Genomic DNA, 25,932 nt, shown 5'->3' on the forward strand with positions numbered 1-25,932 from the left:
GAGTTGGTGGTAGACAGGGAGGCCTGGTGTGCTGCAGTCTATGGGGTCGCAAAGAGCTGGACATGACTGAGCAACTGAATTGAATCATTTGTAAAAACACAAGGCTTATCAATGCTCCCCAGTAAGTCCTTAGAGGCTATAAAATGCAATTAACACTTTTAGGAAAAGGATCGAATGTGTCTGTGTACACATACTTCAGAGCCATCTCCAAATATGCCACCTTTCACAGACTTTGTCAAATCTCCCACAACATGCGGTAATAATATTTTCAAACATTTTAAAACATTAAGCTTTTAAAAAGTAGATGAGGCCTCTTTATTCAGTGGAAAATAGAGGCATGATTTAGAAAGCAGAATGTAACTGTCCAGAATGGAATACAGTCCAGTCATGAGTTCTCATGGCCTCTGGTAATGGGTGTTGTAACTGGTCTCCAAAAATGGCTCCCAACAATTCTTCCCCTGCCTGTAGGGTCAGACTCAAGAGATGGAGAGCCTTTGTGCTCTCTTGATTGAGTCTGGGTTGGTCTTGTGACTTGCTTTTGCTCAACAGAACGCAGCACAATTAACATTCTTGGACTTTCAAGCCCAGGCCTTAAGAGGGCTAGCAGCTTCTACTTCTTCTCCGGGCAGCTAGCTGCTTCATGAAAATGTGACTGCCTGATGGAAAGAGAGATCTGAAGCCATCATGGTCAGCTGAGCCCAGCTGACCTCCCAGCTGAATGCAACCACGTGACTGAAAGTATTAGTTGCTCAGTCGTGTCTGACTCTTTGTGACCCCGTGGACTGTAGACCATCAGGCTCCTCTGTCCATGGCATTTCCCAGGCAAGAATACTGGAGTGGGCAGCCACTCCCTTCTCCAGGGGATCTTCCCAACCCAGGGACTGAACCTGGGTCTTTTGCATTGCAGGCAGATTCTTTACCATCTGGGCCACAAGGGAAGCATGACTGGAGCCCTGGCAGAAAGACAGCAGATGAATCCCAGCCATCCCACAGAATCCGGAGAAATAATAAATCAGTGCTGCTAAGTTTGGGGTCCTTTGTGGGTGATAACAGATTAGTGAAACAATGGGTGACAAAAGATATCAAGTGGCTGAAAGTGAGTCCGGTCCACCGTTCACCTGTGACCATTTGTGATTCTACTGGGATTTTGTAGACTTCTGCTTGCAAGCTAATCCAAGTGGAGAAACAGATAGGACCTTCTCTTGTCATATTCAGACTCTAGCATTCAGTAACATCTAGGTTACTGGTGCTGATGTTCACTCTGGATTCTGACAATTCTACTCCCAGAATCCGGAAGGACTAGGAAAACTGTCTCCCTTGACTGGTACACAAAGCTCTCTCTCTCCCTGTATTCTTCCTTTATGTAACACCATGCCACAAACTTACAAATGTTGACATCAGAAACAGTAATAAGATGATGAACGCTGGAGTGAATAAAACTTCCCTGTGAGTACTGGGGGATGAAGAGAAGCTGGCATAGACCTTAAATGCACTTGGTAGTGGTCTGTGTGGAGTCACACAGACAGCAATGTCTAGGCAGGCATGGGGTAGACTGAATTATTAGCCCCAATTCTTGACCCTTTTCTACAATCACACCCTTGCTATCAGTGTGCTATGGTCAGATGAACTTCTTTGCCCTCTGTCTTTGAACCCTCTTATGTGACTCAATTTGGCTAATAAAATGTGGGTGCAAACAACAGTATGCCAAGTCCAAGTTCAAGCTTAAGAGGCATCATGTGTATTGTTTGCACTTTTACCCTTCTGAAAAAGAAGAGCATGTTCCCCTTGGCTCCTGGATCCCAGGAGGAAGTTGAGACATGGAACAGAGCCACTCCAGCTGACCAATTGCCTTGTGATCAAGAAAGATACGCTTATTGTTGAATGCCACTGAGATCCTGAGGCTGTCTATTACCCAGCAACAGTTGACTAATATAAGGCTTCTTTATTAGATGCCAACACTTGCAAACTACACACGATACTTTAGAACAGAAAGTCTTCTTGGTTATAAAAATTGTAACCATATTAGCAAATGAATGGTTAGATGGTTTCATTGCCAAGCAAAATAAAATACAATATATTGAGTATCACCAAATGAACTTACAAAACAGAAAGAGACAGGCTTAGAGAACAAACTTATGGCTGCTGGGAGGAAAGACAGGGATAAGGGATAGTTAGGGAGTTTGGGACTGACATGTATACAATGCTATATTTAAAATGGATAACCAACAATGACCTACTGTATAGCACATGGAACTCTGCTCAATGTCATGTGGCAGCCTGGACGGGAGGGGAATTTGGGGGAGAATGGATACATATATATGTATGGCTGAGTCCTTTTACTGATCACCTGAAGCTACACAACCTTGTTTGTTAATTGGTTACACCCCAATACAAAATAAAAAGGTTTTATACATATATGCTGCTGCTGCTGCTAAGTCGCTTCAGTCGTGTCCGATTCTGTGCAACCCCACAGACGGCAGCCCACCAGGCTCCCCCATCCCTGGGATTCTCCAGGCAAGAACACTGGAGTGGGTTGCCATTTCCTTCTCCAGTGCATGAAAGTGAAAAGTGAAAGTGATGTCGCTCAGTCGTGTCCGACTCTTAGCGACCTCATGGACTGCAGCCTACCAGGCTCCTCCATCCATGGGATTTTCCAGGCAAGAGTGCTGGAGTGGGGTGCCGTTGCCTTCTCCATTATATATATAGACTATCATTAAATTTTTGCTCTTACAAGTCTAAGATTATCTTTCTACAGGTTATGATTTAGTATTAAAAGTTCTCCATAATATAATCCTAACTTAGTTTTCTAACCAATTTCCTCTCACTTATATTTTATATTCCATTCAAACTGTATTACTTGAGGGGATGGGGGGAGGCTCAGGAGGGAGGGGATATATATACACACACATATGGCTGATTCACTTTGTTGTACAGCAGAAACAGACAAAACTTTGTAAAGCAATTATACTTCAATTAAAAAAAAACTAGATTACTTGATTTTGTAATTTTTTTTGGATTACTTGTAATTTGTGAATATGTCACATCACCTTTAGCCTTTCCTCATCCAGTTCCTTCCTACACCCTTTATCCAACAGATTTAGATTCTCCATCCTTTAAGGCCAATTTCAGCTGTCATCTCCGTAAGAAATCTGTTCTGATCCCATCTTTTAAGGTAGTCTCTCTATCCCTCTGACTCTTATCATGATATGTATGTCTTTTCCTCTTCTGGTATTTGGCTTATTCTGCCTCAGAACGCTTCCTCATCTTCTTATAATGTTCTAGACAGCAAGGCTTATCTCTGTATCCTCCATGGCATTTAGCAAAGGGTCTGATACATCATGTACCAGCTAGTCAATAATTTTTCACATTAAAGAATGGAAGACGGATAGGAGGTAGCCACGACACTGAAAAGGGTTCGTGGACTTTGGAGTCAGAGATATCTGATTGTATTACTTAGTAGCTGAGCAGCTTTGGACCGGTTAGTCTCACTGTGCTCCAGCTCCCAAATCTGTAAGATTGGGATGGCACAGACTTCACAGGATTGTTGTGAAAATTCAACATGAAACTGAATGCAAAGGCTTCTCACTGTCTGACATATGGTGGAAGCTCCGTAAGTGGTGGCTCTAATCACAAAAACGACAATGACACAGAATCTCACAAAGAAGCTGGTTTAAACAAATCTCTGACATTCAATTACTTCCTCTTAAAAGTTCAATTTTGAGAGTGACAGTAATAACTCTAGATCCTATGAGCAGTTTTCCCAGAAGGTGTGGTTTCAAAGATCTGGATTCTAGTTTTATTAACTCATTATCGACCAGGAGATTTTTGCAGAAACTAACACTGCAGCTGGTGGTCTTTTTTGGGGGGGGAGGGTGGGCCTGGTCGAAAGTTTTTCCAACTAACACTTTACAGGTTATTTCATTCAATAATTAGAACTGACACACCTATAAAGTCTACTAATTTTTGTGAAATGTTGTCTTCAATCTACTCTTCTGTAGAGGCAAAGGAACATTCTCCAGCACCATGGGTTTCATTTTTCACTTTCTGTATCAGAATGAATCACTAAGTATTTTTTGTTGTTTTGTTGGTCTAATATTTATATCATTTGAATCAGAACCATATTCTGAAGAACTATGATCTTCTGAGACACTTAGTACATATGTCACTCAGATAATCAGAGAAAGTATCTGCATAAAATTCACCGAAAAAATCCTCTTTGCTCAAAATTTTTCAGTGTGTCATTTTTGAAAATATTCAGTTCAGTCGCTCAGTCATGTCTGACTCTTTGCAACCCCATGAACCGCAGCACGCCAGGCCTCCCTGTCCATCACCAACTCCCAGAGTCCACCCAAATCCGTGTCCATCAGGTCGGTGATGCCATCCAACCATCTCATCCTCTGTCGTACCCTTCTCCTCCTGCCCTCAATCTTTCCCAGCATCAGGGTCTTTTCCAGTGAGTCAGCTCTTCACATCAGGTGGCCAAAGTATTGAAGTTTCAGCTTCAATATCAATGTCTCCGATGAACAACCAGGACTGATCTCCCTCAGAATGGACTGGTTGGATCTCCTTGCAGTCCAAGGGACTCTCAAGAGTCTTCTCCAACACCACAGTTCAAAAGCATCAATTCTTTGGCGCTCAGCTTTCTTTATAGTCTAACTCTCACATCCATACATGACCACTGGAAAAACCATAGCCTTGACTAGGTGGACCTTTGTTGGCAAAGTAATGTCTCTGCTTTTTAATATGCTGTCTAGGTTGGTCATCACTTTCCTTCCAAGGAGTAAGCGTCTTTTAATTTCATGGCTGCAATCACCATCCGAAGTGATTTTGGAGCCCCCAAAAATAAAGTCTGACACTGTTTCCACTGTTTCCCCATCTATTTGCCATGAAGTGATGGGACCAGATGCCATGATCTTAGTTTTCTGAATGTTGAGCTTTAGGCCAACTTTTTCACTCTCCTCTTTCACTTTCATCAAGAGGCTTTTTAGTTCCTCTTCACTTTCTGCCATAAGGGTAGTGTCATCTGCATATCTGAGGTTATTGATATTTCTCCCAGCAATCTTGATTCCAGCTTGTGCTTGTTCCAGCCCAGCATTTCTCATGATGTACTCTGTATATAAGTTAAATAAGCAGGGTGACAATATACAGCCTTGACGGACTCCTCTTCCTATTTGGAACCAGTCTGTTGTTCCATGTCCAGTTCTAACTGTTGCTTCCTGACCTGCATACAGGTTTCTCAAGAGGCAGGTCAGGTGGTCTGCTATTCCCATCTCTTGAAGAATTTTCCACAGTTTATTGTGATCCACATAGTCAAAGGCTTTGGCATAGTCAATAAAGCAGAAATAGAAGTTTTTCTGGAACTCTCTTGCTTTTTCGATGATCCAGTGGATGTTGGCAATTTGATCTCTGGTTCCTCTGCCTTTTCTAAAACCAGCTTGAACATCTGGAAGTTCACAGTTCACGTATTACTGAAGCCTGGCTTGGAGAATTTTGAGCATTTACTTTACTACCGCGTGAGATGAGTGCAATTGTGCAGTAGTTTGAGCACTCTTTGGCATTGCCTTTCTTTGGGATTGGAATGAAAACTGACCTTTTCCAGTCCTGTGGCCACTGCTGAGTTTTCCATATTTGCTGGCATATTGAGTGCAGCACTTTCACAGCATCATCTTTCAGGATTTGAAAAGCTCAACTGGAATTACATCACCTCCACTAGCTTTGTTCGTAGTGATGCTTCCTAAGGCCCACTTGACTTCACACTCCAGGATGTCTGTCTCTAGGTGAGTGATCACACCATCATGATTATCTGGGTCATGAAGATCTTTTTTGTACAGTTCTTCTGTGTATTCTTGCCACCTCTTCTTAATATCTTCTGCTTCTGTTAGGTCCCTACCATTTCTGTCCTTTATTGAGCCCATCTTTGCATGAAATGTTCCCTTGGTATCTCTAATTTTCTTGAAGAGATCTCTAGTCTTTCCTGTTTTATTGTTTTCCTCTATTTCTTTGCATTGATCACTGAGGAAAGCTTTCTTATCTCTCCTTGCTATTCTTTGGAACTCTGCATTCAAATGGGTATATCTTTCCTTTTCTCCTTTGCTTTCACTTCCCTTCTTTTCACAGCTATTTGTAAGGCCTTCTCAAGACAGCCATTTTGCTTTTTTGCATTTTTTTTTCTTGGGGATGGTCTTGATTCCTGTCTCCTGTATAATGTCACAAACTTCCATCCATAGTTCATCAGGCACTCTATCGGATCTAGTGAAAATTTTATGTTTATGATATACACAAGGTTGGAACAAAAACCTAACGGAGCAATATGTGAATGATAATGACAGTCAAGTTATATAAAGAACCTTGATCAATTTTAAGCTCTAACAACTTTGCACAGTGATGTTTATTGTATTACCGCCTAAAAACGCAGTGATATGTCTCCAGTCAATAATGTGTTAAGATGCTCATATATTACCTCACAGTTTTTGGTTCTATAGGTAGGGCCCACTAGAAGCAAGTTTGTTCCGGGCAACAAATGCATCTCCTTGAAACAAACCAAAGGGAATCCTTCTTCCTCCGTATATAAGAGTCTACTTGTAATAGAGCATTATCCCTTCCGCAGTGTTCCCAATTCTTCCCCAGGGAACTGAAGCAGCCATTGCAACGGATCAAAGGCTAGAGACTAAAATGCCATAGAAGCTCTTGATAGAGACTGAATAGTGCAACTTGAGTTGTTTACATGTAAACATTGTTTCAATAAGATTCTTTAATGAATAAGAGATGAAGAAGTGCTCTTATGAATAAAAGTGCCATGCAAATGTTAATGGCAATTATTGTTATAGTAATTCAGCAAAAACGGTTTCATCTTCTCTGACTAACTGGAATCTGGTACAAACACATAGCTACTATTCATCGGGGTAATCACTGATCTTGCCAAACTCAAGATTAGGCAAACTCAAAACCTGTGAATGGCCAGACACGGAACACTGGCGAGTGAACTGGGGTTGCTGTGCATTAACAGGGAAAGCTTAGCAGTTTATTGGAGACATTGCCTGACTGAGTGGGGAATTTGTACCCCACCCCACCAACTGCTGCCTCAGGAAATGGAAAATCTGTGTTGCTAGATCTTCTCAAGAAATCTGGGGTTTTGTGTGGAACATCCTGATTTTTAAAAGTTGTCTTTCATTTTATTTTAAAAATTCTCTGGGGGCCAAAGAAAATCCAGATGTGGCCATGGGCTGGCACTTTGTGACCTTTGCATTGCACAGTCTCAACTCACTATGAATCATCAGAGATGGTTAAAAGATGATTTCTAAATTCACGGCAATTGTATTTTTGGATCCGAGGATTTGTAATTCACATAAACTTACAATAAACTCCAAGAAACACCACATTCCCTCAGTTATAAATCTTCAGCCTTGGACCTTCATGTTTCAGTCCCACAATTCTGGACCAGAACACCTGTGGCCACTGTCCGATGTACCTAAGTCCTATGAGTTCTGCAAAGCTTGATTTAAATGTGAGCTGTGTATAAAACCTCCATGGTCCTCCTCAAAGTCTTCCAGGTATAAATTATGATGAAACTGTCCAGTGTAAAAGATCTGCATCAATTTTTCTCATATCTCATCGGCCCTTTACCCGCTCCCCCTGTCAAATGGAATACGACCATGACACTTAAGTTACTCACTCCTGCGAACACGAAAGGCCTAGATCAAGGGGGCCAAGAATGAAGCTCAGTGGCACTTACCGCCAAACACATCTCCGTTCTGGTAGTTCTTCCCTTTCTGGGCTTCCTCTTCGTTTTGAACAGTGGCAACATGCTTGGCGGAGGCACAGCCCATAGTCTCATTCGGTCAGCTTCCGCCGGGCTGAACTGCAAATCATCTCTACAGGCACGGGGACATGTTGTTTTTCTTTAGACGCAGGGAAAATCCACCTTCTTGCTGAGTCGGTCAAGATGGGTGCACCTGGAAGAAGACAGCGCCAGATCAGAATGCATAACACGAAGCCGGTGTCTCCGCATCCCCTGTGTTTCTTGCCTCAGTCTACTGGATGGGGGTGCGACCAGGCACTGCAGACGAAACACAGCATGGTCATTCTCATCTCAACCTGCGCTAGGAAAGCAGGGTTGGAAGGCCTGTGCCCTGCACAACACATGGCCGGACATTTTGAGGAGATAAAACATTTCTCTTTATTTATTCTGATAAATATTTGAGCGCTCCTGCTTGCCACATATAAACTTGAAAGGCCATCTAGGTTTGTTAACGTTCTGGAATCTCAGAAACCTTCAGAGGAAGGGAAGCACATGGATGGGACCCACTGAGTTCGGAAGGCTGGGAAGTCCTCCATCTTTCTCCTCTGGCCCTCTAGCCAGCAACTCCAGCAACTCCAGTTTCGCCTGGAGGGAGTGAGCTGGAACATAGGCTAGTTTATGCATTTCTGGTAGGTTCTAAAAAATGACTCAATATTTTATCAGAGGCGACACTGTTTGGGAAGGAAGGAGATGGGAGAGATGTACTGACATTTTTTAAATCTCATATACAATACAATGTATTAAGTACCATGATAAACATATCACAGGAATCTATGGCAATGCAGAATTCAAAAAAATAGATTAAATTGTGATCGGGCAAAAGCAGGAACTAAAAGAAGAAGTGATATTTTGTAGCGTCTTAAAGTTTGGTAGAAACTTGCCAGGCTTGAAAGGATAGTAGCATCATCCAAATGTAAAGAACTGCCTGAGCTAAGACACTGGAGTGTGGAAGAGCATGGTGTGTGTGTGTGTGTGTGTGTGTGTGTGTGTGCACGCACACGCGCACACGCGTGCATGCACATGTGTGTTCAGAGGGGTCGAGTGGGGGTGGGGCAGGGAAGAGGACTGCACTGCTGAGGCTTGTGAAGGGCCTGGAGGAAGCCTTGCTAACTTTACCCAATTTAATAAAGATAAACTATAAGATGTCGCAAGATAGAGGAAGTCCATTTGATCCAAATCTGAGAAGACTTTGAGAGATACTGAATTAGTAGCATTCAAATCCTTTCTGTCAACCTACTACAGTGTTTAAAGAAACAGTACTGAAATATGAGACAAGAAGAAGCGGAGACAGGACTCAGTTCCAAAACTCCTCTCCAAGCAGGCGGCTGCCAAGGGCTGCGGCTTTGCCCTACAGGGCAGCACTGTCTCAGGGTCCACCTCCCCCTCATTCTGCATCATCAGGTAAGGTGACAGGGTGGGTTCCCAGAATGAATTCCTTACTTTCCAAAGCGGAATGTGGGGAAACAACTTCACACCTACACAAGAGAGCGACCTGAAGTGGAGAGGAAGCCTCCCGTCCTCTTCCAGTCTGTTGCCGCCTCCTCATAACAAAAGTGAAAACAGGAAGGAGAGTGGGAACCCTAGCGAAATCCTGAAGGACAACAGGAATTCAGAGACAGTTTGCAACCCTCCTCTCTGGGAGTCCCCTTGCTTTTCTTTTCCTCATTCCTATTTTGTGTGGACAGCTTCACAAGCTACCCAAGAAATTAATGTAAGAATCTAAGATGTGAATTATTCTTTGCTTCTCCCCAAAAGCATTGTGTGCTGTTTCTTCTGTTTTAAAAGCTGTGTTTGTTTGTAGCAACAAATCTTACTTGAATTTGAAAAGTTGAAGTCACATGAAAAATCACATTGCAGAGGGCAAACAAAAATAAAACATATTTTAAAACTTGTCAAAGGATTTCTCTGTTACTCAGGCGTGGAAGTGAGGGGCATGTTAACAAGCAGATTAGGTATGATTCTAATTAGACACTTAAAATTCAAGTGATGACTCGGGAAGTCTTGATTTAATTGTATTTTTTTTAAAAGCATGATCAATCAAAATGAGTTCTCTCCAAATCACAGTTAGGTGCAGATTTTGTTTCTGAAACACACACATTACGTATTTTATTACAGTAATTTAATTTTAAGAGTGAAGTTTTCCAATTTTACAACTTCATCAGGAATATATTTTAATATTTTGTCCATTTCAAAGGAGATAATTATGAAATTATCTGAGAGGCAGAAGATCCACAATTCTCAAAATGAACCATGGAGTACTGGGGAGTTTTTTTTTACTATGTCATCAGGACTCCGCACATAAACCATTGTGCATTCATTCATTCATTCAACAGATATTTACTGAAAAATACTAAGTGACAGACACGTTTTTGGAAGACCCTGTGTAGAGAAACATAAACAGGACCAGTCTCCTCCCTGTCCCTATAACATGAACACTCAGAGAAAGGAGATCATGAGAAAGACCAGTTTCACAATGTGGTACAGCAACTGCCAGTCAAATATAGGATGACCGGGGAATTCACCCCACAGGTACCTGATTCAGCCTTGAAATCATGAATGTCAAGAAAAGTTGGATTTGAGATCTGACCACAGCTGAATAAACATCACTAAACCACCCCCCTCCCCTACAAACTACATTTCTTTTATAGTCTGATGTAATGTCAAGGTTTCATGTCTACTGAAAATTCTCTTACTTATGTTAATCCAACTGCGACCTCAAATTGAGGAGACCTTCAGAAATGAACCCCTACCGACTGCCACCATCATCTGCTCAAAGTCTCCCTGGGGTTTCCCTTGCGGTCCAGGGGATGAGAATCCACCTGTGAATGCAGGAGACGTGGGTTCCATCCCTGGTCTGGGGAGATCCCATGGATTGTGAACAGCTAAGTCTGTGCCACAACTACTCAGCCTGTGCTCAAGAGCCCGGGAATTGCAACTCCTGAGGCCCACGCACCTGTGCCTGTGCTCGGTCACAAGAGAAGCTGTTGCAAAGAGAAGCCTGTGAACTGCAACTAGAGAGTAAAACTAGAGTCGCCCCCAGTCACCTGAACTACAGAAAACCTGAGGGCAGCAACCCAGACCCGCTGCGACCAAAACTAAAGAGATAAATAAATTTTTTTTTAATAAAAGAAAGCTTCCCTTCAGTTTCTACTTACTACCTTTCACATAAATCCAAGCATATTTTTTTAATTTCCACTTTTCCATGAGTTTTCTTCAGCTTATCTCTCCCAGCTCCCACATCATCTATTCATTGATGCCCCTGAAACTACCCCACTTAGGGAAGGCTTAGGGTGCAAATGAGCATGGAGAGACCCGAGTACCGAGCAGACAGTCTCGTTCTCACATATTGTCATTAACAGCCTGTTATTTATTTCTGAAGTCACAGATCACAGGCTGAGAATTAAACTGAAGCATTTCTTTGATGGGATCTTCTAATACCAAGTCTCACTGAGGATGATTTTTTAAAAACTAAATAATCTATACGTAAGATCATCAGTTCAGTCGTGTCCAGCTCTTTGCGACCCCATGGACTGCAGCACACCAGACTTCCCTGTCCATCACCAACTCCCAGAGCTTAGTCAAACTCATGTCCATTGAGTTGGTGATGCCATCCAACCATCTCATCCTCTATCATCCCCTTCTCCTGCCTTTCAGGAGATGTAAGATCATCATGCAGCTCAAAAACATGGGGTCCAATTAATAGCCCACATGAGTATGTGTTAGTTGCTCAGTTGTGACTGATTTTTTGCAACCCCATGGACCGTAGCCCATCAGGCTCCTCTGTCCATGGAATTCTTTAGGCAAAAACTTTGTGTATAAATCTCCCCAAGTGGCTGAATGGCTATATTATCGTATATCATGAAATTAGAAGCTGCAAATCCCTCTCCACAAGGTTACACACTAAATTAATACCACACCATCTTTTAACTTATTTTAATTTATTTTTGGCTGTGCTGGGTCTTCCTTGCTGCACTGGCTTTTCTCTAGTTGCAGTGAGCGGGGCTCCTCTTTAGATGTGGTGGGAGGGCTTCTCACTGTGATGGCTTTCCTTATTTCGGAGCACGGGCTCTAGAGCTTGTGGGCTTCAGTAGTGGTGGCACCTGGGTGCAGCAACTGTGGTTTGTAGGCTCCAGAGAACAGGCTCAATAGTTGTGGCTCATGGGCTTAGTTGCTCCTTGGCATGTGGGATCTTCCCGGACCAGGGATTGAACCTGTGTCTCCTGCTTTGGCAAGCGGATTCTTGACCACTGAGCCACCACGGAAGCCCTCTCGCCAACTTTACAGGATATTTTTCATGCTTTGATACAATTTGTAAATCCAATTGAAAAATTTTCAAAAGAACTCACAAATCTGTAATCATGCATGTTTATCCCTCCCCTCCTTACACTATGCCTCAAGGCTCCTCAGGTACTATTTTAGATATCCACATGGGAATTATTGTTCCAGGACACTTCACATTGTAACATGAAGAGGTTCTTTCCTGTACCTAAGTCCTTACTTTTTTATGTGATACATTTGCACTTTTATAAGAAAAGATTATGGATTTATGATGACTTTTTTTTTTTTCAATGCAGATGATCTCTCTCTTTTTTTTTTTAATTTTTCCAGCTTTATGGAAGAACAATTGACAAAACTAAAATTTACTGAAAGCATTCAAGGGAATACTTCAATATACTATATTTGTGAAGGGATTCCCACCAAGTTAATGAACATATTTATCACTTCATATATTTACTCTTTTAAAATGAGAACACAGTTCTACTCTCTCAGCAACTTCCAATCATACAATATGGTGTCATTAACTATAGTCACCATGTGATACCCTAGACCTTATTCATCTACGACTAAAAGTTTGTACACTTTTATCAGTCTCAACTTATTTCTCCCAGCCTCTGGCAACCACAATTTTACCCTCCATTTGTATGAGTTTGACTTTTTAAATTTTAAGATTCTACGCAGGCTTCCCTGGCTCAGTGGTAAAGAATCTGCCTGCCAATGCAGGAGACAGAGGTTCAATCCCTGGTCTGGGAAGATCCCAGATGCCGCGGAGCAACTAAGCCTGTGCCCCACAACTATTGAGACTGTGCTCTGGAGCTTGGGAGCTACAGCCACGGAAGCCCGCACTCCCCAGAGCTCATGCTCTGCAACAGGAGAAGCCAGCACAGTGCGGAGCCTGCACAGTGCAAGAAAGAGCGGCCCCCGCTCACCACAACTCGAGAAGAACCTGCACAGCAAGGAGGATCCAGCACAGCCAAAATAAATAGATTAAAAGGGAAAAAAAGATCCTGCGCAAAAGTAATACCATGCAGTATCTGTCTTTCTCTGTCTGGCTTACTTCACTTAGCGTAATTTCTTCCAGGTTCATCCATATAGTTGCAACTGGTAGGATTTCCTTCATAATCGGGCTGAATCATATTCCTCTGTGTGAGTGTGTGTGTGTGACATTTTCTTGATTCATTCACTGAAGGACACTTAGGTTGCTTCCACACCTTGACTATTGTGAATAATGCTGCAATAAATGGAAGTGCAGATATCCCTTCAAGATAATAATTACATATTTGTGGATGGCTTTTTCCTTTACCTTAACTTTATGAACTGGAATCATAACTTTGTCAGAAAAAAAACCCTACTTCCATAAAATTGGGAAGGAATAAAATATGCAAAATCTGTTTTAAGAAAAATCAGAGAAATATCTTACCTTTTTTTAAACAAAGGTTATGCAAAATATTTCTGCTTACATAATATTATGGATAATTTCACATTTCACCAATTAATCATGGATTTTTTCATTTTGGATGGAAAAATCAAAAATATTGTAGACAGTTCTCTTGTTAAAAGAGATACTTCTAAAAAATGAATTAAAAATTATAAACTCCATAAAGAAACCCTAGGCCAGAAAGAACGCGAAGGCACCACATGGAGCTTGGAGAACTGGAGAAAAATTGAATTCTGATTGCAATGGGCACACAGAGAGCTATGAAGTCAGCAGTTAAGAAAAAGATAATAGGCACATTATTAATAGATCAGGAGCAAAGTGTCCCCCCTTTCTTCCTTTGATTAAAAAGGGAAATCAAGACAAGGCAACATCTAAAAACTCCTTTCTTTTATTGAAGAAAGAGCCAACATCCAAGCTCCACAAAGAAAAAAATATATATATAAATAACTAATCAGTCTGCGTGCCCATCTGTTCTGCTTCGCTGTAATGAGTGTTAATACAGCAGCCCACTGGGGGGAAGAAGAAAGACTGCTAAAAGGGATTTCTCATTTTGAAGCTCTGGTATCCTTGGGCTACTGTTAACACCATTTCACATTTCATTGTGCATGTTAAAGATAATACACAAACAGATGCCACATTTGACATGTGGATAGTCTGGAAAAGTCAAACCTCCCTATTGCCCAGGATTTGCTGGCATCACAAAAGATATTCATTCCTCACCTCACACTCATTTGGTGACATGGCAATTGACAACATGCTGTTAATGCCAAAGAAATAGGAATATCTGCTTCTTCTTTCTCTATGGGAAAACTCTCACTTTTTCAAATAATAATTGTACAGAGATATCTCTCAGAAACATAACAATAGTAAGTCCTATACATTTCTGATGGATTTCTGCAGTGGGGGATTGCGACAAGGAGGCAAGGTGACAAGTGGAAAGAGAATTAGAGGGGGAGTGAGGATGCTGAGCTCTGGTCTCAGGCATCACACACCTCTCTCGGTACCAAGGCTGGGCTTCCTCTCTCTGAGCCTTTTCCTTTGATTCTACGATCTACCTGAACATAAATCCAAGTGATGCTGAAGAATGAAATTACCACTTGTAAAAAGGCCATTTCTTACCTAGACTCAATTTATTTACAAACTTTGTTTCAACATTTACCCAGTTAAGATATACTTGCAATTTTTTTCCCCAAAATATTTCAGGAAGCCCTTTGAAGTCTAAAGATTATTGCCAATTATGTTTTGGCCCAAGGGTGTTGATTTCAATTACATATCCAGTGAAAAAATGAACAAGGCTTGGCCATCTTATTTTCTCTTTTCTATTCTGCCTTTCAGAGACAAAAATATATTTTTTTAAATGTTTCTTACAGAGAATTGGATGGGAAAAGCTTGTGGTAAAACTGTTCTTCAGCTAAGGATTTTAGAGTTTGGTGTCTTTACCCTGTAGCCAAAAACTCTATTCCGGTATTGACTACATGTGTTCACACAAGTTCATGCATGGCTGACACTATTTCTGGGAAGGCAAGAGAGGAAAACACCTGATCCCGATAAAGACTCGGCATCCACACCAGGGTGAAGCTATGCAGAAGAATCACTCTTCCTCGATTTGTTCCTCTGTGATCAAGGCCAATGGCAGATACTCCTGGACTCTGAAGTCTACCTTTTTCCCTTCTTTGTTCACGTATGCTCAGTTGTGTCTGACCCTTTGCAACCCCATGGATTGCAGCCCATCCGGCTCCTCTCTTCATGGAATTTTCCAGGCAAGAATACTAAAGCAGCGTTGCCATTTTCTACACCAAGGGATCTTCCCAACCCAGGGATTGAACCCATGTCTCTTGAGTCTCCTGAATTGGCCGGCAGATTCTTTACCACTGCACCACCTGGGAAAAGCCCTTTCCCACTTTCAAGACTTGGAATATCAAAGGGATTTCCAGGAAGTTGCCAACCTGTGTCAGTGAGGAATCTTCTATGCCCAGACACCCATGACTGGCATCTTTTGCCAGCTGTGCTACCTGGTTCATCATGTCACCTGGGACAGATCTATGTGGCTTCCTTATCAGTATCCTAATAATAACATCTATTCTCCCTCTTTTACGGGTTTTTTGGAAACCTAGGTAGATTGTGACATGCTTTGCAAGGCTCTTATAAATGCAAGGTAATCTTTTGTTGCGTGCACTCTGCTCTGCCACGTGCCTGCCATTACTTATCAGCCTCATGGCTTTTCAGGAGCCTTGGGTGCAGTCAGTTTGCCCAGAGGGATCCCCATATGTGGCCCTGGAGAAAATGAGAGAAAAACAGATGGAAAGGAAAGAATAAAGATCAAAAAAATGACTAGAACATGTAAGTTCTAAGTACGAAGTACTAAAGGGGCAAATCTGATTTTAATCTAAGCACAAAAAATCACGATTCTTCCCAAATAGCCAGTGAAGGATGAACTGGGTGACCTGTGTGTTGAGACATATTGTAGAAGAACAGACATGATTCCTGCCTTTGAAGGGCTAGCATTCAGACAGGGCTAACGGACCATAAACATAATAAAGTAAAAGAAAATTCCAACTCCTAATGTACACTATAGGGGAAGAAATGATGGGAGATGTTCTCTGAAGTCACCGCATATTTCAAGCTAATTACGTTAGTGCTTGTCTCAGCTATTTATCTATTTTTGGCTGCGCTGGACCTTTGCTACTGTGTGTGGGCTTTCTCCAGTGGCAGCCGGCAGGGGCTACTCTCTAGCCGTGGAGTGCGGGCTGCTCACAGCCGCGGCTTCTCTTGTGGAGCGAGGGCTCTAGGCCCCGTGGGCTTGGTAGCTGTGGCTCCCTCAAGCTTAGCTGCACTCCAGCATGTGGGATCTTCCCAGGCTAGGGATTGAACCCGGGGTCTCCTGGACCACCAGGGAAGTTCTCAGCTTTGTTTAATGCAACAAGAGATGTAGAAACACCCAGCATAACGTGCTACCCTTAGCAGACCCTGGGTGAGAGACCCTCATTTACTGACGAAGAAGACAGTTAAATACATGTTGTGAGCTGCTGATCCTTTAACACCATGAACTACAACAGAACTGCAGCTGGATTGTGTGATAGTCGCTCAGTCGTGTCCTCTTTGTGATGCCATGGACTGCAGCCTGCCAGGCTCCTTTGTCCATGGAATTCTCCAGGCAAGAATACTGGAGTGGGTTGCTGTTCCCCTCTCCACGGGATCTTCCCGGCCTAGGGATTGAACCTGGGTCTCCCACCCTGTAAGCAGGTTCTTTACCAGCTGAGCCACCAGGGAAGCATTCCTTGGAAATCTGAGTCTTACTTCTGTGGTGCTGAAGACAAGAGTTGAATGCCACTGTTCTTTGATGCACACACTGGGAAAGCACATGGGATGTTTTCCGCACTGAATTACAAAGACAACTTTTATACAAGGCTACTGTGTTCCACCGGAGAAGGCAATGGCACCCCACTCCAGTACTCTTGCCTGGAAAATCCCATGGATGGAGGAGCCTGGTAGGCTGCAGTCCATGGGGTCGCCAAGAGTCGGATACGACTGAGCGACTTCCTTTTCACGCATTGGAGAAGGAAATGGCAACCCACTCCAGTGTTCTTGCCTGGAGAATCCCAGGGTCAGGGGACCCTGGTGGGCTGCCGTCTATGGGGTCGCACAGAGTCGGACACAACTGAAGCGACTTAGCAGCAGCAGCAGTGTGTTCCACATTTCTCATTCAATTTAATCTCTAAACTTCAGCCTTAAACAGATTACTGTGGTAGATAAAAAAGAAATACGACCAACCAACACATAAGATATGAATTATCTAAACTAACCATCAGGAGAAAATGTGAGAATCCTTTAAAAATAAAAAAGCCAGCTGATATTTCACTTGTGGATTTTGGTTCTAATATTTGAGTATGTGTATGTTTCATATCCTCAGAACTATAAAAACTTTCAGCAATGTAGTGTAGCAATACTTTGATAAGATCTGAATGCTAGAAATGGAAAAAGTATTTCTCTCAAAATCTAAAGGCACATTCCTCTTTCCTCCCACAGCAACCTCTTTCCTTTTCCCTCCCTGCCACAATAAGTGAACCCATCTATCAGAGACCACTATAAACTCTGGCCTAAGATCTCTTTCCTTGTGCTTTGCCTCAGGCCACACAATCCCAGGTCTGAGGAGAAGCCAGCAATGATCTAGTGATTGAGTAAATCCATCACTTTCCTGCTGGGCAGACGGCTATTCACTGAAATGAGTGTCCCTAAGAGAAAGCTTTGGCTGCCTGCTAGAACCTTCAAGTTCTATCCAGAACAGCTCCATTTCTGGAAATGCCCTGAAAACCTAGAGAAGGCAAATAGATAAAAACTCTTTGTTGGTGAAGGGCTCAATTTCTCTCTTACACATACAGAATAAAAATTCTGATGATGCAAAGATCACCTCCGGTGATCTTGTGATTTTGTAAAGGAAAGGAGTTGGGTGGCTTTGGGCAAGTTATTGACTTCAGAGGGCCTTGAGATCTCATTTATGGGATGGATAAGACCACATGAATTTTGAGGGAGTAGATGAGACGATATACGTAACCAGCATAGCACAGCACCTGGCAGTCAGCAAGTAATCATTACGTGACGTTACTGCCACTCTCACAACCATCATCACGGCTGTGACGGTGACGAACTTTGCGAAGAAAGGGGCAGGGGCAAAAGAGACCAGAAAGAAGGGACAGAAGAGGGATGAGAGGTCGACTGTGGCAGCTTAGCTCTTCTTAGGAACAAAACCAAAGCAGGCAGACGGAATGCAGATGGAGACCAAGAGACAGCAGCTCTGCGGCAGGAGAGACTCAGGGCCTCACTGCAGCAGTGCCCGCGTCTCTGCAGCGCTGGGGGTGGGCAGGCCAGCCCCCGTGGGGACGTCCCAGGGCTCTGAAGGCAGAGGCCGCTGTGTGCAGACAAGCTGAAGGTCAGTGAGTTTGGTCACAGCTGGATGACTGCCGCTCACATCTTTCCCTCTTACATGTTTATGTGCCTCTCTCCTTTACCAGACAGGCTTCCAAGGTCACGCCCATGTCCTAATTATTCCTCTCTATATTCCTTCCAGCACAGGTCAGGTACACAGTAGGATGCAATAGATGCTGAGCAGATGAATTCTCTTGGAAACTTCTTTTCACAAAGAGACAGGGGGGACTTTTAAGGGAGGGAGCTCTCCTCCACCCCAGGTCCTAGGTCACAATAGCTACAGTTAAAAGTGTTCATCTGAGCTATTATAGGCCACTTAAAATTATGTTCAGTATCTGATCCCTAAAAAGACAGAGAGTTATATGTAACACTTACTAGTAGAATGGAATTCTGGAAGCATTTGGCATTTGTATAGTTGTTCCTGGGCTTTGCTGGTAGCCCAGCTGGTAAAGACTCCTTCTGCAAAGCAGGAGACCCCAGTTCGATTCCTGGGTTGGGAGGAGGGCATGGCAACCCACTTCAGTATTCTTGTCTGGAGAATCCCCAAGGACAGAGGGGCCTGGTGGGCTATAGTCCATGGGGTTGCAAAGAGTCAGACATGACTGAATGACTAAGCACTCACACCCACAGTTGTCCCTAATCTGTCCCAGAAAATTGGGCCACTTATTTATTTCAACAATCTTTTTTTTTTTTTTTTGGTAACTTGTTTAGTTCTCAACATTTCACTAGGGACCGGAGATTCCAAAATGGATAAGTCAGCCAGACCTTGATGTGCATTTCCTGACTGTCAATTAGAATCCAAAGATGTTGAGCAGCGCTTCTAAAACTCAACCATCTGAAAAATCAAAGGTTTGTTTTTGCTTTTGCTGTAATTTAAATCTCTGCTGAGTTTTTCATGACAAAGAACTATTTACGGAAGATGTTCTCAGAGGGCCAAACAAATTGAAAGTATAAATACCATTTCAGGGAGCACAAATCAATGCCCCTCTAACCTACTGAGTTAACAAACAAACAAACAACAACAAAAAAACAAAAGCACTTCAGTTCTCATGCTGCTCTCAAGAAAGGCACAAGACGTTGGGAACTTCATCGATTGTGTAGAGCTTGGCCAAAAATTACATTCCGTGTGATCATCTACTTAAAACAAAAGGTAAGAAGCTGAGAGAAGAGACCCAGGAGGACAATGTCATGGGAGAAATAGCCACTGCTCCCTGATGTACCAGCGAATGCTATTCTCTGGCTCCTGACTCTGCACTGGGGGGTCCACCCATGCACCTACCATCATTTCAGTGGTGTTTAGTGGGGTTTGAGACCACAAACACGTAAAGAGAGGACAAGGAGCTCTTCCCTACCCTTGACGCTCATCTTCAGTCACTGAAACGTTCCTTAATAAAGGAACATCTAGGGTTACAGGTTACAAGCTATGATGACCTTGCAAATGTTACCAAAATTTGCAGTCTACTCTAAAAATTATTTGAAATCAGCCCATTTGTAGTAGCATAATTAGTGAACACAATGTTCCTTCCCACTTATCTAGAAAAATGAACTTAAAAAAAGAGACCAGAGCTACAAGCTCAGTAGGACCAGACAACACTGCTGCTGCTAAGTTGCTTCAGTCCTGTCCAACTCTGTGCAACCCCATAGATGGCAGCCCACCAGGCTCCCCCATCCCTGGGATTCTCCAGGCAAGAACACTGGAGTGGGTTGCCATTTCCTTCTCCAATGCATGAAAGTGAAAAGTGAAAAGTGAAAGTGAAGTCGATCAGTCGTGTCCAACTCTTAGCGACTCCACGGACTGCAGCCTACCAGGCTCCTCTGTTCATTGGATTTTCCAGGCAAGAGTACTGGAGTGGGGTGCCATTGCCTTCTCCACCGGACAACACAGGAGCCACCAAACTGGGGCCTGCCCACAGGAGACCAAGGCTCAGCATCCAGTTGCCCCAGCTAGCACCTCTGGGCACTAACGTTCTCTAGAGATCCACCTTCGGTTCCAGCCTGACACATGAAGGTTTCAAGTCTTCATCTGAATAAAGAACTAAATGGATGGCTTGATGATAAACTCTTCTACTGGAGAGAGATATGGCAGAAATACTACATTTAGAACCTGACCACATTCTATTCTAACAAGGCCTTTACTCAGCTGTCATCTCTAGGGATGGTCAGGCTGGGATCTCTAGAGGGGTCCATGCTGAGGGCGCTTTGGTCCTGGATATGACAAAGGCATATCTGGTAGGCTGCTTGATATCCCTGTGATGGCGGAGATGTCACCCCTACATCACCTATATTACATCACTGCCATTACCACCCCAGGAATGGTACTACAAAAATGTGTGTGCACGCTAAGCCGCTTCAGTGGTGTCCAACTCCTTGGGACCCTATGGACTGTAGTCCGCCAGGCTCCTGTGTCCATGGGATTCTCCAGGCAAAAATACTGGTGTGTAAAAGACATCAATTTTCTCATTCCAAGATCTCCCTGAAAATTATAAAGAATTTTTAGGATTCAAACTTAAATTTGTATTTGTAAACCATGTTCTGGACTCAGCTTTTCACTATTCATCAGCATTTTCTAGGCCATAGTTTTTGTTTGTGTCTTTGCTGCTCAAGGGCTTCCCTTGTGGCTCATTTGGTAAAGAATCTGCCTGCAATGAGGGAGACCTGGGTTTGATCTCTGGGTTGGAAAGATCCCCTGGAGGAGGGAAAGGCTACCCACTCCACTTCTGGCCTAGAGAATCCCATGGACTGTATAGTCCACGGGGTCACAAGGAGTCGGACATGACTGAGCGATTTGCACTTCACTTCACCTTACTTGCTGTTCTGAGGAAGGAAACATTTAAAAAGCCATGTCCAATGGACATTAGGATGGTCTTATTGGCAGTTTTAAAAACATGAGAACATGATTAAAAATTTTAGTAAAAAAAAACTGTACTTCTCATAAGTTAGTAATTATCCATTAATTAGTTTTCTACGATAAAGACAAATTAAGATTCTTAGAGTATTGATTCCATCGAGTCCTTCCCCTGGCCCCAAACCCTCCAAGACTCATTAATGCCTCTGGGGTAAAGCCTGAGATACCCGGACTTTCAAGCTAGATACTGAGGTCAAGGTTCTGAACTTTGCAGATGAGAAGACTGAAGACTGAGGAGTTTAGGTGACTAAGTCAGGGTCCCTTAGGACCCAGAGGCATTGACTCACTGTTTCCTCTTCCTACTGCTCCAAGGTAACATCCTCTTCATCACTTCAGGTGGGTCTCATAGACCACCCTTCTCCTTCAATACTCTGCTCACAAGCCCACCTCTCTACTTCTGCTTCAGCCTTTACTTTTCCAGGAAGAAGCTTCATACCATTTCACACTTTCCATCAATTTTCTCTTTCCTAAACTCTTACTCGTAGAGTCAACTATTCCGCATTTCTTAGGCCTCTCTCTCTAAATAGACACTAAGTGCTTTGAGGCAGAAACCACCTTCTGTATTTGTCTCCTCTGTTATATCGAAAGCCCGGCTAGACACAGAGTAGGAACTCAATAAACCCTCTTCAAAACAGTGACCAGAAGGCTGGCCTTGTCACCCCATCTCTGTGCTGGCTATCCTCTGCCTAGAAGGTTCTCTCTCCTCACCTTTGCCTGGCTAAACTCTGGTTTGCATGAGCTGTCACTGTCCAAAGGTCTCAGAAGACCCGAGAGCCCCCTTCATAGCTGTCATAAAGGGCAGAATAGTCTTAATTCCTAACTGTCTGTCTATTGGTCCCATAAGTCTAGAGCATAAACTCCATGGGGGATACAGATGATGTGTTTCTTGCTTCCTACTGTATCCCTAGCTTCCAACAGTGCTTAGCTGAGGATATGTGCTCAGGCAATAAATAAGGAATGGAGTTGTCCTCCAGAAGAAAGTTTGAACTCCTCATGGAAATCAAGGCTTTCCGTCCACATCTCCAATTTCATCCAACTTCCTCCAGGCATATCGCTCTAGCCAGTCTAGTCTCTAGCTACTAACCCCTGAACATATTTTCATATTCTAACCCGAAATGCCTCTGCTCATAGTCTCACCTTAGATAGAAAGCCCTCCTGTTATTCATCTCCGCCTGTTATTCAAATTCTACCCATCCTTCAAGGTCCAAAACAAGCCTTATCACCTCTAAGAAACCTTGCTCCAGGCCACACAGATCTTCTGCTCTAAATTCATCAGCAAGTATCCACATGGCCTATTCATCACCCGTCTATGTTCCTATGAGTCCACACTTATCTTTCCATCTTAGTGTAAGTAGGCCTCTGGGATCCCCTTTCTTCTGAAGTCAGCACTTACCTCTCCTCTTAAGACATAATTACATACATGGTCTTAGATCATCTCCTGCGCTGCTGTTTTAAATTGCTAACTTTTGTGCATTTTTGTCTTGGTATCCTAGCCCACTTATAAATTTTTCAAGGAAAGTCATGCTTTCCATGTCTTTGATCCAATGCAATTATTTACACAAAGTAGGAGATTAGTAAATATTTGTTACTTGACGTGTTAGCTAAGAAGTAAAAGTGTATAGGAGGAGAGAATTATGGGAATTACAAAAAATAACTTTTGCCAAAAATGCAGTTGAAATTTCTGATTATTAGAGGCTGCTTAGAAAGGTCAAATGGTGATAGGATAATTACACCATAATTTGGTAAAATTACTCTCTGAATAAAGGTTATTTTTAAATAGAAACTTTTGTCCATAAGATTAAAAAAAAAAGTATGAGTAGAAGAGAAAACTTAACAGAAAAGGAATAAAAAAGGAAAGAAAGAGAACCACATACCCAAGACTGACATCCCCTGTCCCCACCCCTGGCTCAGGAGGGCTGGCTGCAGCTTCCACAGTGGTATCCGCTGATGTTTATTACAAGGTCTAGTTCATGACTGAGGTATCATCACAGCCTTCTACAAATGCTTGCCCAGAAACTCCCTGAACATGAATAAAATAGCTCTTCCAGTGTTGCAGGGCGAGGAGGGAGGAGTAGCAATCTCTTTTTCCTAGTTTGCCACAAATATTTCCTTACGGTAATTATTTTTTGATGGACTATGTCTAACTAGTCATTTTATCTCACTATAGCCCACCCCACCCTCCTCCACCAATGTATACAGCTGCTGCTTTCAGCCACAAATAGCAATTGTAGAACACAAACACTGTGTTGAGGGATCAGTAATTCAGGGTTCAGTAACCTAGCAACAGAATGTCAAGACCTCCTAATCTGTACCCTCAACTGCTAAATATCCACACACCCTCAAGAGACGGGTCTGCAAACCCACTGTTGGCTGAACACAGATTGATAGTGGCCAGCAATGGAAATATCACAAAACAGAGGAGCCTTTTTGTTGGGCTCCAAAAGCCAGAGAATAAAGGAACAGAAGGGCTTCCCAGGTGGCACTAGTGGTAAAGAACCCGCCTGCCAATGCAGGAGACGCAAGAGACACGGGTTCGATCCCTGGGTTGGGAAGATCCCCTGGAGGAGGGCATGGCAACCCACTCCAGTATTCTTGCCTGGAGAATCCCATGGACAGAGGAGCCTGGCAGGCTACCGTCCACAGGGTCGCAGAGAGTTGGACACGACTGCAGTAACGTAGCATATATGCAAAGGAATATAAACAGAAAACAAACACACTACTAGGAAATAGAGGCCACAGAGTTGCCAGTTAGTATTTGGTTCTGGGAAAATCCAAGTTCGCCAGCATCTAGAACCCTCTAATATCCCAGGGATGGGGGAGCCTGGTGGGCTGCCGTCTATGGGGTCACACAGAGTCGGACACGACTGAAGCGACTTAGCAGCAGCAGCACAGCAGAACCCTCTAATAACCCACACCTCCATGTGTTTTATATGCCAAAGACTGAACACACAACATCAAGAAAATGAATTTCAGTTCCATTACCAGGAATGTTCTCCTAGATGAAGACAAGAAGAAGAGAAAGGGATACTTTAATTTTTTTCAATAAATTAATGAAAACTGAATCCTCATCTCTGAGACATATTACCAGCAAGAAAAAGAAGACTCATGCCCTCCTCGCTACTGTTTCACCTCATCTATCTTGCTTTAATGGACCTGGATTTATAAAGGCACCTGTAGTGAAGCATCCTCCATTTCTTAAAAAAAATATACATACGTTGTTGGTTTCCTTTCCCTATCCAGTAGTGAAGATCATGATACAAAAAAGCGGCATAACAATGTGGCTTTTTTTTTTTAATCAACAATTCCAGCAGTGGCAAAAATAATGAAACGTGGGAGGCTGTTTATTTGTATGTCAAAGAGAAAGCGAAATTCTCCATAGGGTGACATGATCATTTGTTTTCCCCAATGAAGCAAACAAATCAAACAGGAATAAAACAGGAGCCTACCCTTCATCATTCATGGTGTAATGAGTTCTTTGCTAGATTAACCATTCTCCTTCCTAACACTCACTCCCAAAAAACAGATGTACAATGACATCAGCAAAATAGCCAAAGAGCATCAATCCAAAGAGACAGGAAATGCAGCAGCCAGACTTGTATCCTTTTTAAACATTAGCTGACTCCTGGCTGGGGCCTCTGGGTCTGCTGTGCAGGAAACGGGCTCACCGATAAGACATGTCTCTGGGCAGTAGCAACGATCAGGAGGATTTAATGGCACCAGTGGCCGAGGACAGGAAGACCCAAACCTGCCAAGGTTCTCGACACCAGATGGCTGCCTGTGTTGTGCTGTTGCTGTTGTTTAGTTGCTAAGTCATGTCTGACTCTCTGCGACGCCATGGATTGTAGCCTGCCGGACTCCTCTGTCCATGGGATTTCCCAGGCAAGAATACTGGCGTGGGCTGCCATTTCTTTCTCCAGGGCATCTTCTTGTCCCAAGGACAGAATCTACATCTCCTGGGGCTCCTGCCTTGGCAAGTGGGTTCTGTACCAGTGAGCCATCTGGGAAGCCTGCCTCTGCTGTGTGCTTAAGGTAAAAAATCTTAGACTCACTGGATCCAATAAGGAGTACTCAGGGGTGCTTTTCTCCCCTCCAACTCTACCACCTGTTACTAGAAGGTGGACACCAAGAACATTCTGTCAAGAAGACCAGAGTATGTTAGCCATGGGGGAGCCCTGTCCACTAGCATTCGGACAGTTGGTTAGATCACAGTGTATGCCATCACAGTGGCATACAAAGAACACCAATTCAAGCCTTGATTGACTGAGAGCTCTGAGGTCCTAAGCAAGAGGTCTGGTCAACAGAATGGGTGATGTGAGTGCTCCTGGGTCACGGGAGTAGGGTGATGTGCCAATGTTGAAAATGCTACCTCTAGCAGTGATGCTCAGATGACAGCAGGCATGCAAGCATCAACATTTTCTGGGGAGAAAACGAAGACAAAGAAGACAAGGATGATGGGACTTCTCTGGTGGTCCAGCAGTTAAGACTCGGGGCTCCCAGTGAAGAGGACCTGGGGTCGATCCCTGGTCAGGGAACTAGATCCCACATGCTGCAATGAAAGACCCTGAACAATGCAACCAAAGACCCCATGTG

The 25,932-nt window shown here is 43.2% G+C and overlaps 1 protein-coding gene across 1 annotated transcript in view; it reads right to left on the reverse strand.

Moving 5' to 3' along the window:
• Nucleotides 1–25,932, reverse strand: part of C16H1orf21 (chromosome 16 C1orf21 homolog) — a 251,280-nt gene that overhangs the window by 156,003 nt on the left and 69,345 nt on the right. The window contains exon 2 of the mRNA XM_070384812.1: nucleotides 7,733–7,952. Coding sequence (XP_070240913.1) covers nucleotides 7,733–7,826 — 94 coding nt within the window. The 5' untranslated portion in view covers nucleotides 7,827–7,952. The remainder of the gene's footprint in view (nucleotides 1–7,732; nucleotides 7,953–25,932) is intronic.

Source organism: Bos mutus, chromosome 16 (assembly GCF_027580195.1).
Source record: "Bos mutus isolate GX-2022 chromosome 16, NWIPB_WYAK_1.1, whole genome shotgun sequence".
Taxonomy (NCBI): Eukaryota; Metazoa; Chordata; class Mammalia; order Artiodactyla; family Bovidae; genus Bos; species Bos mutus.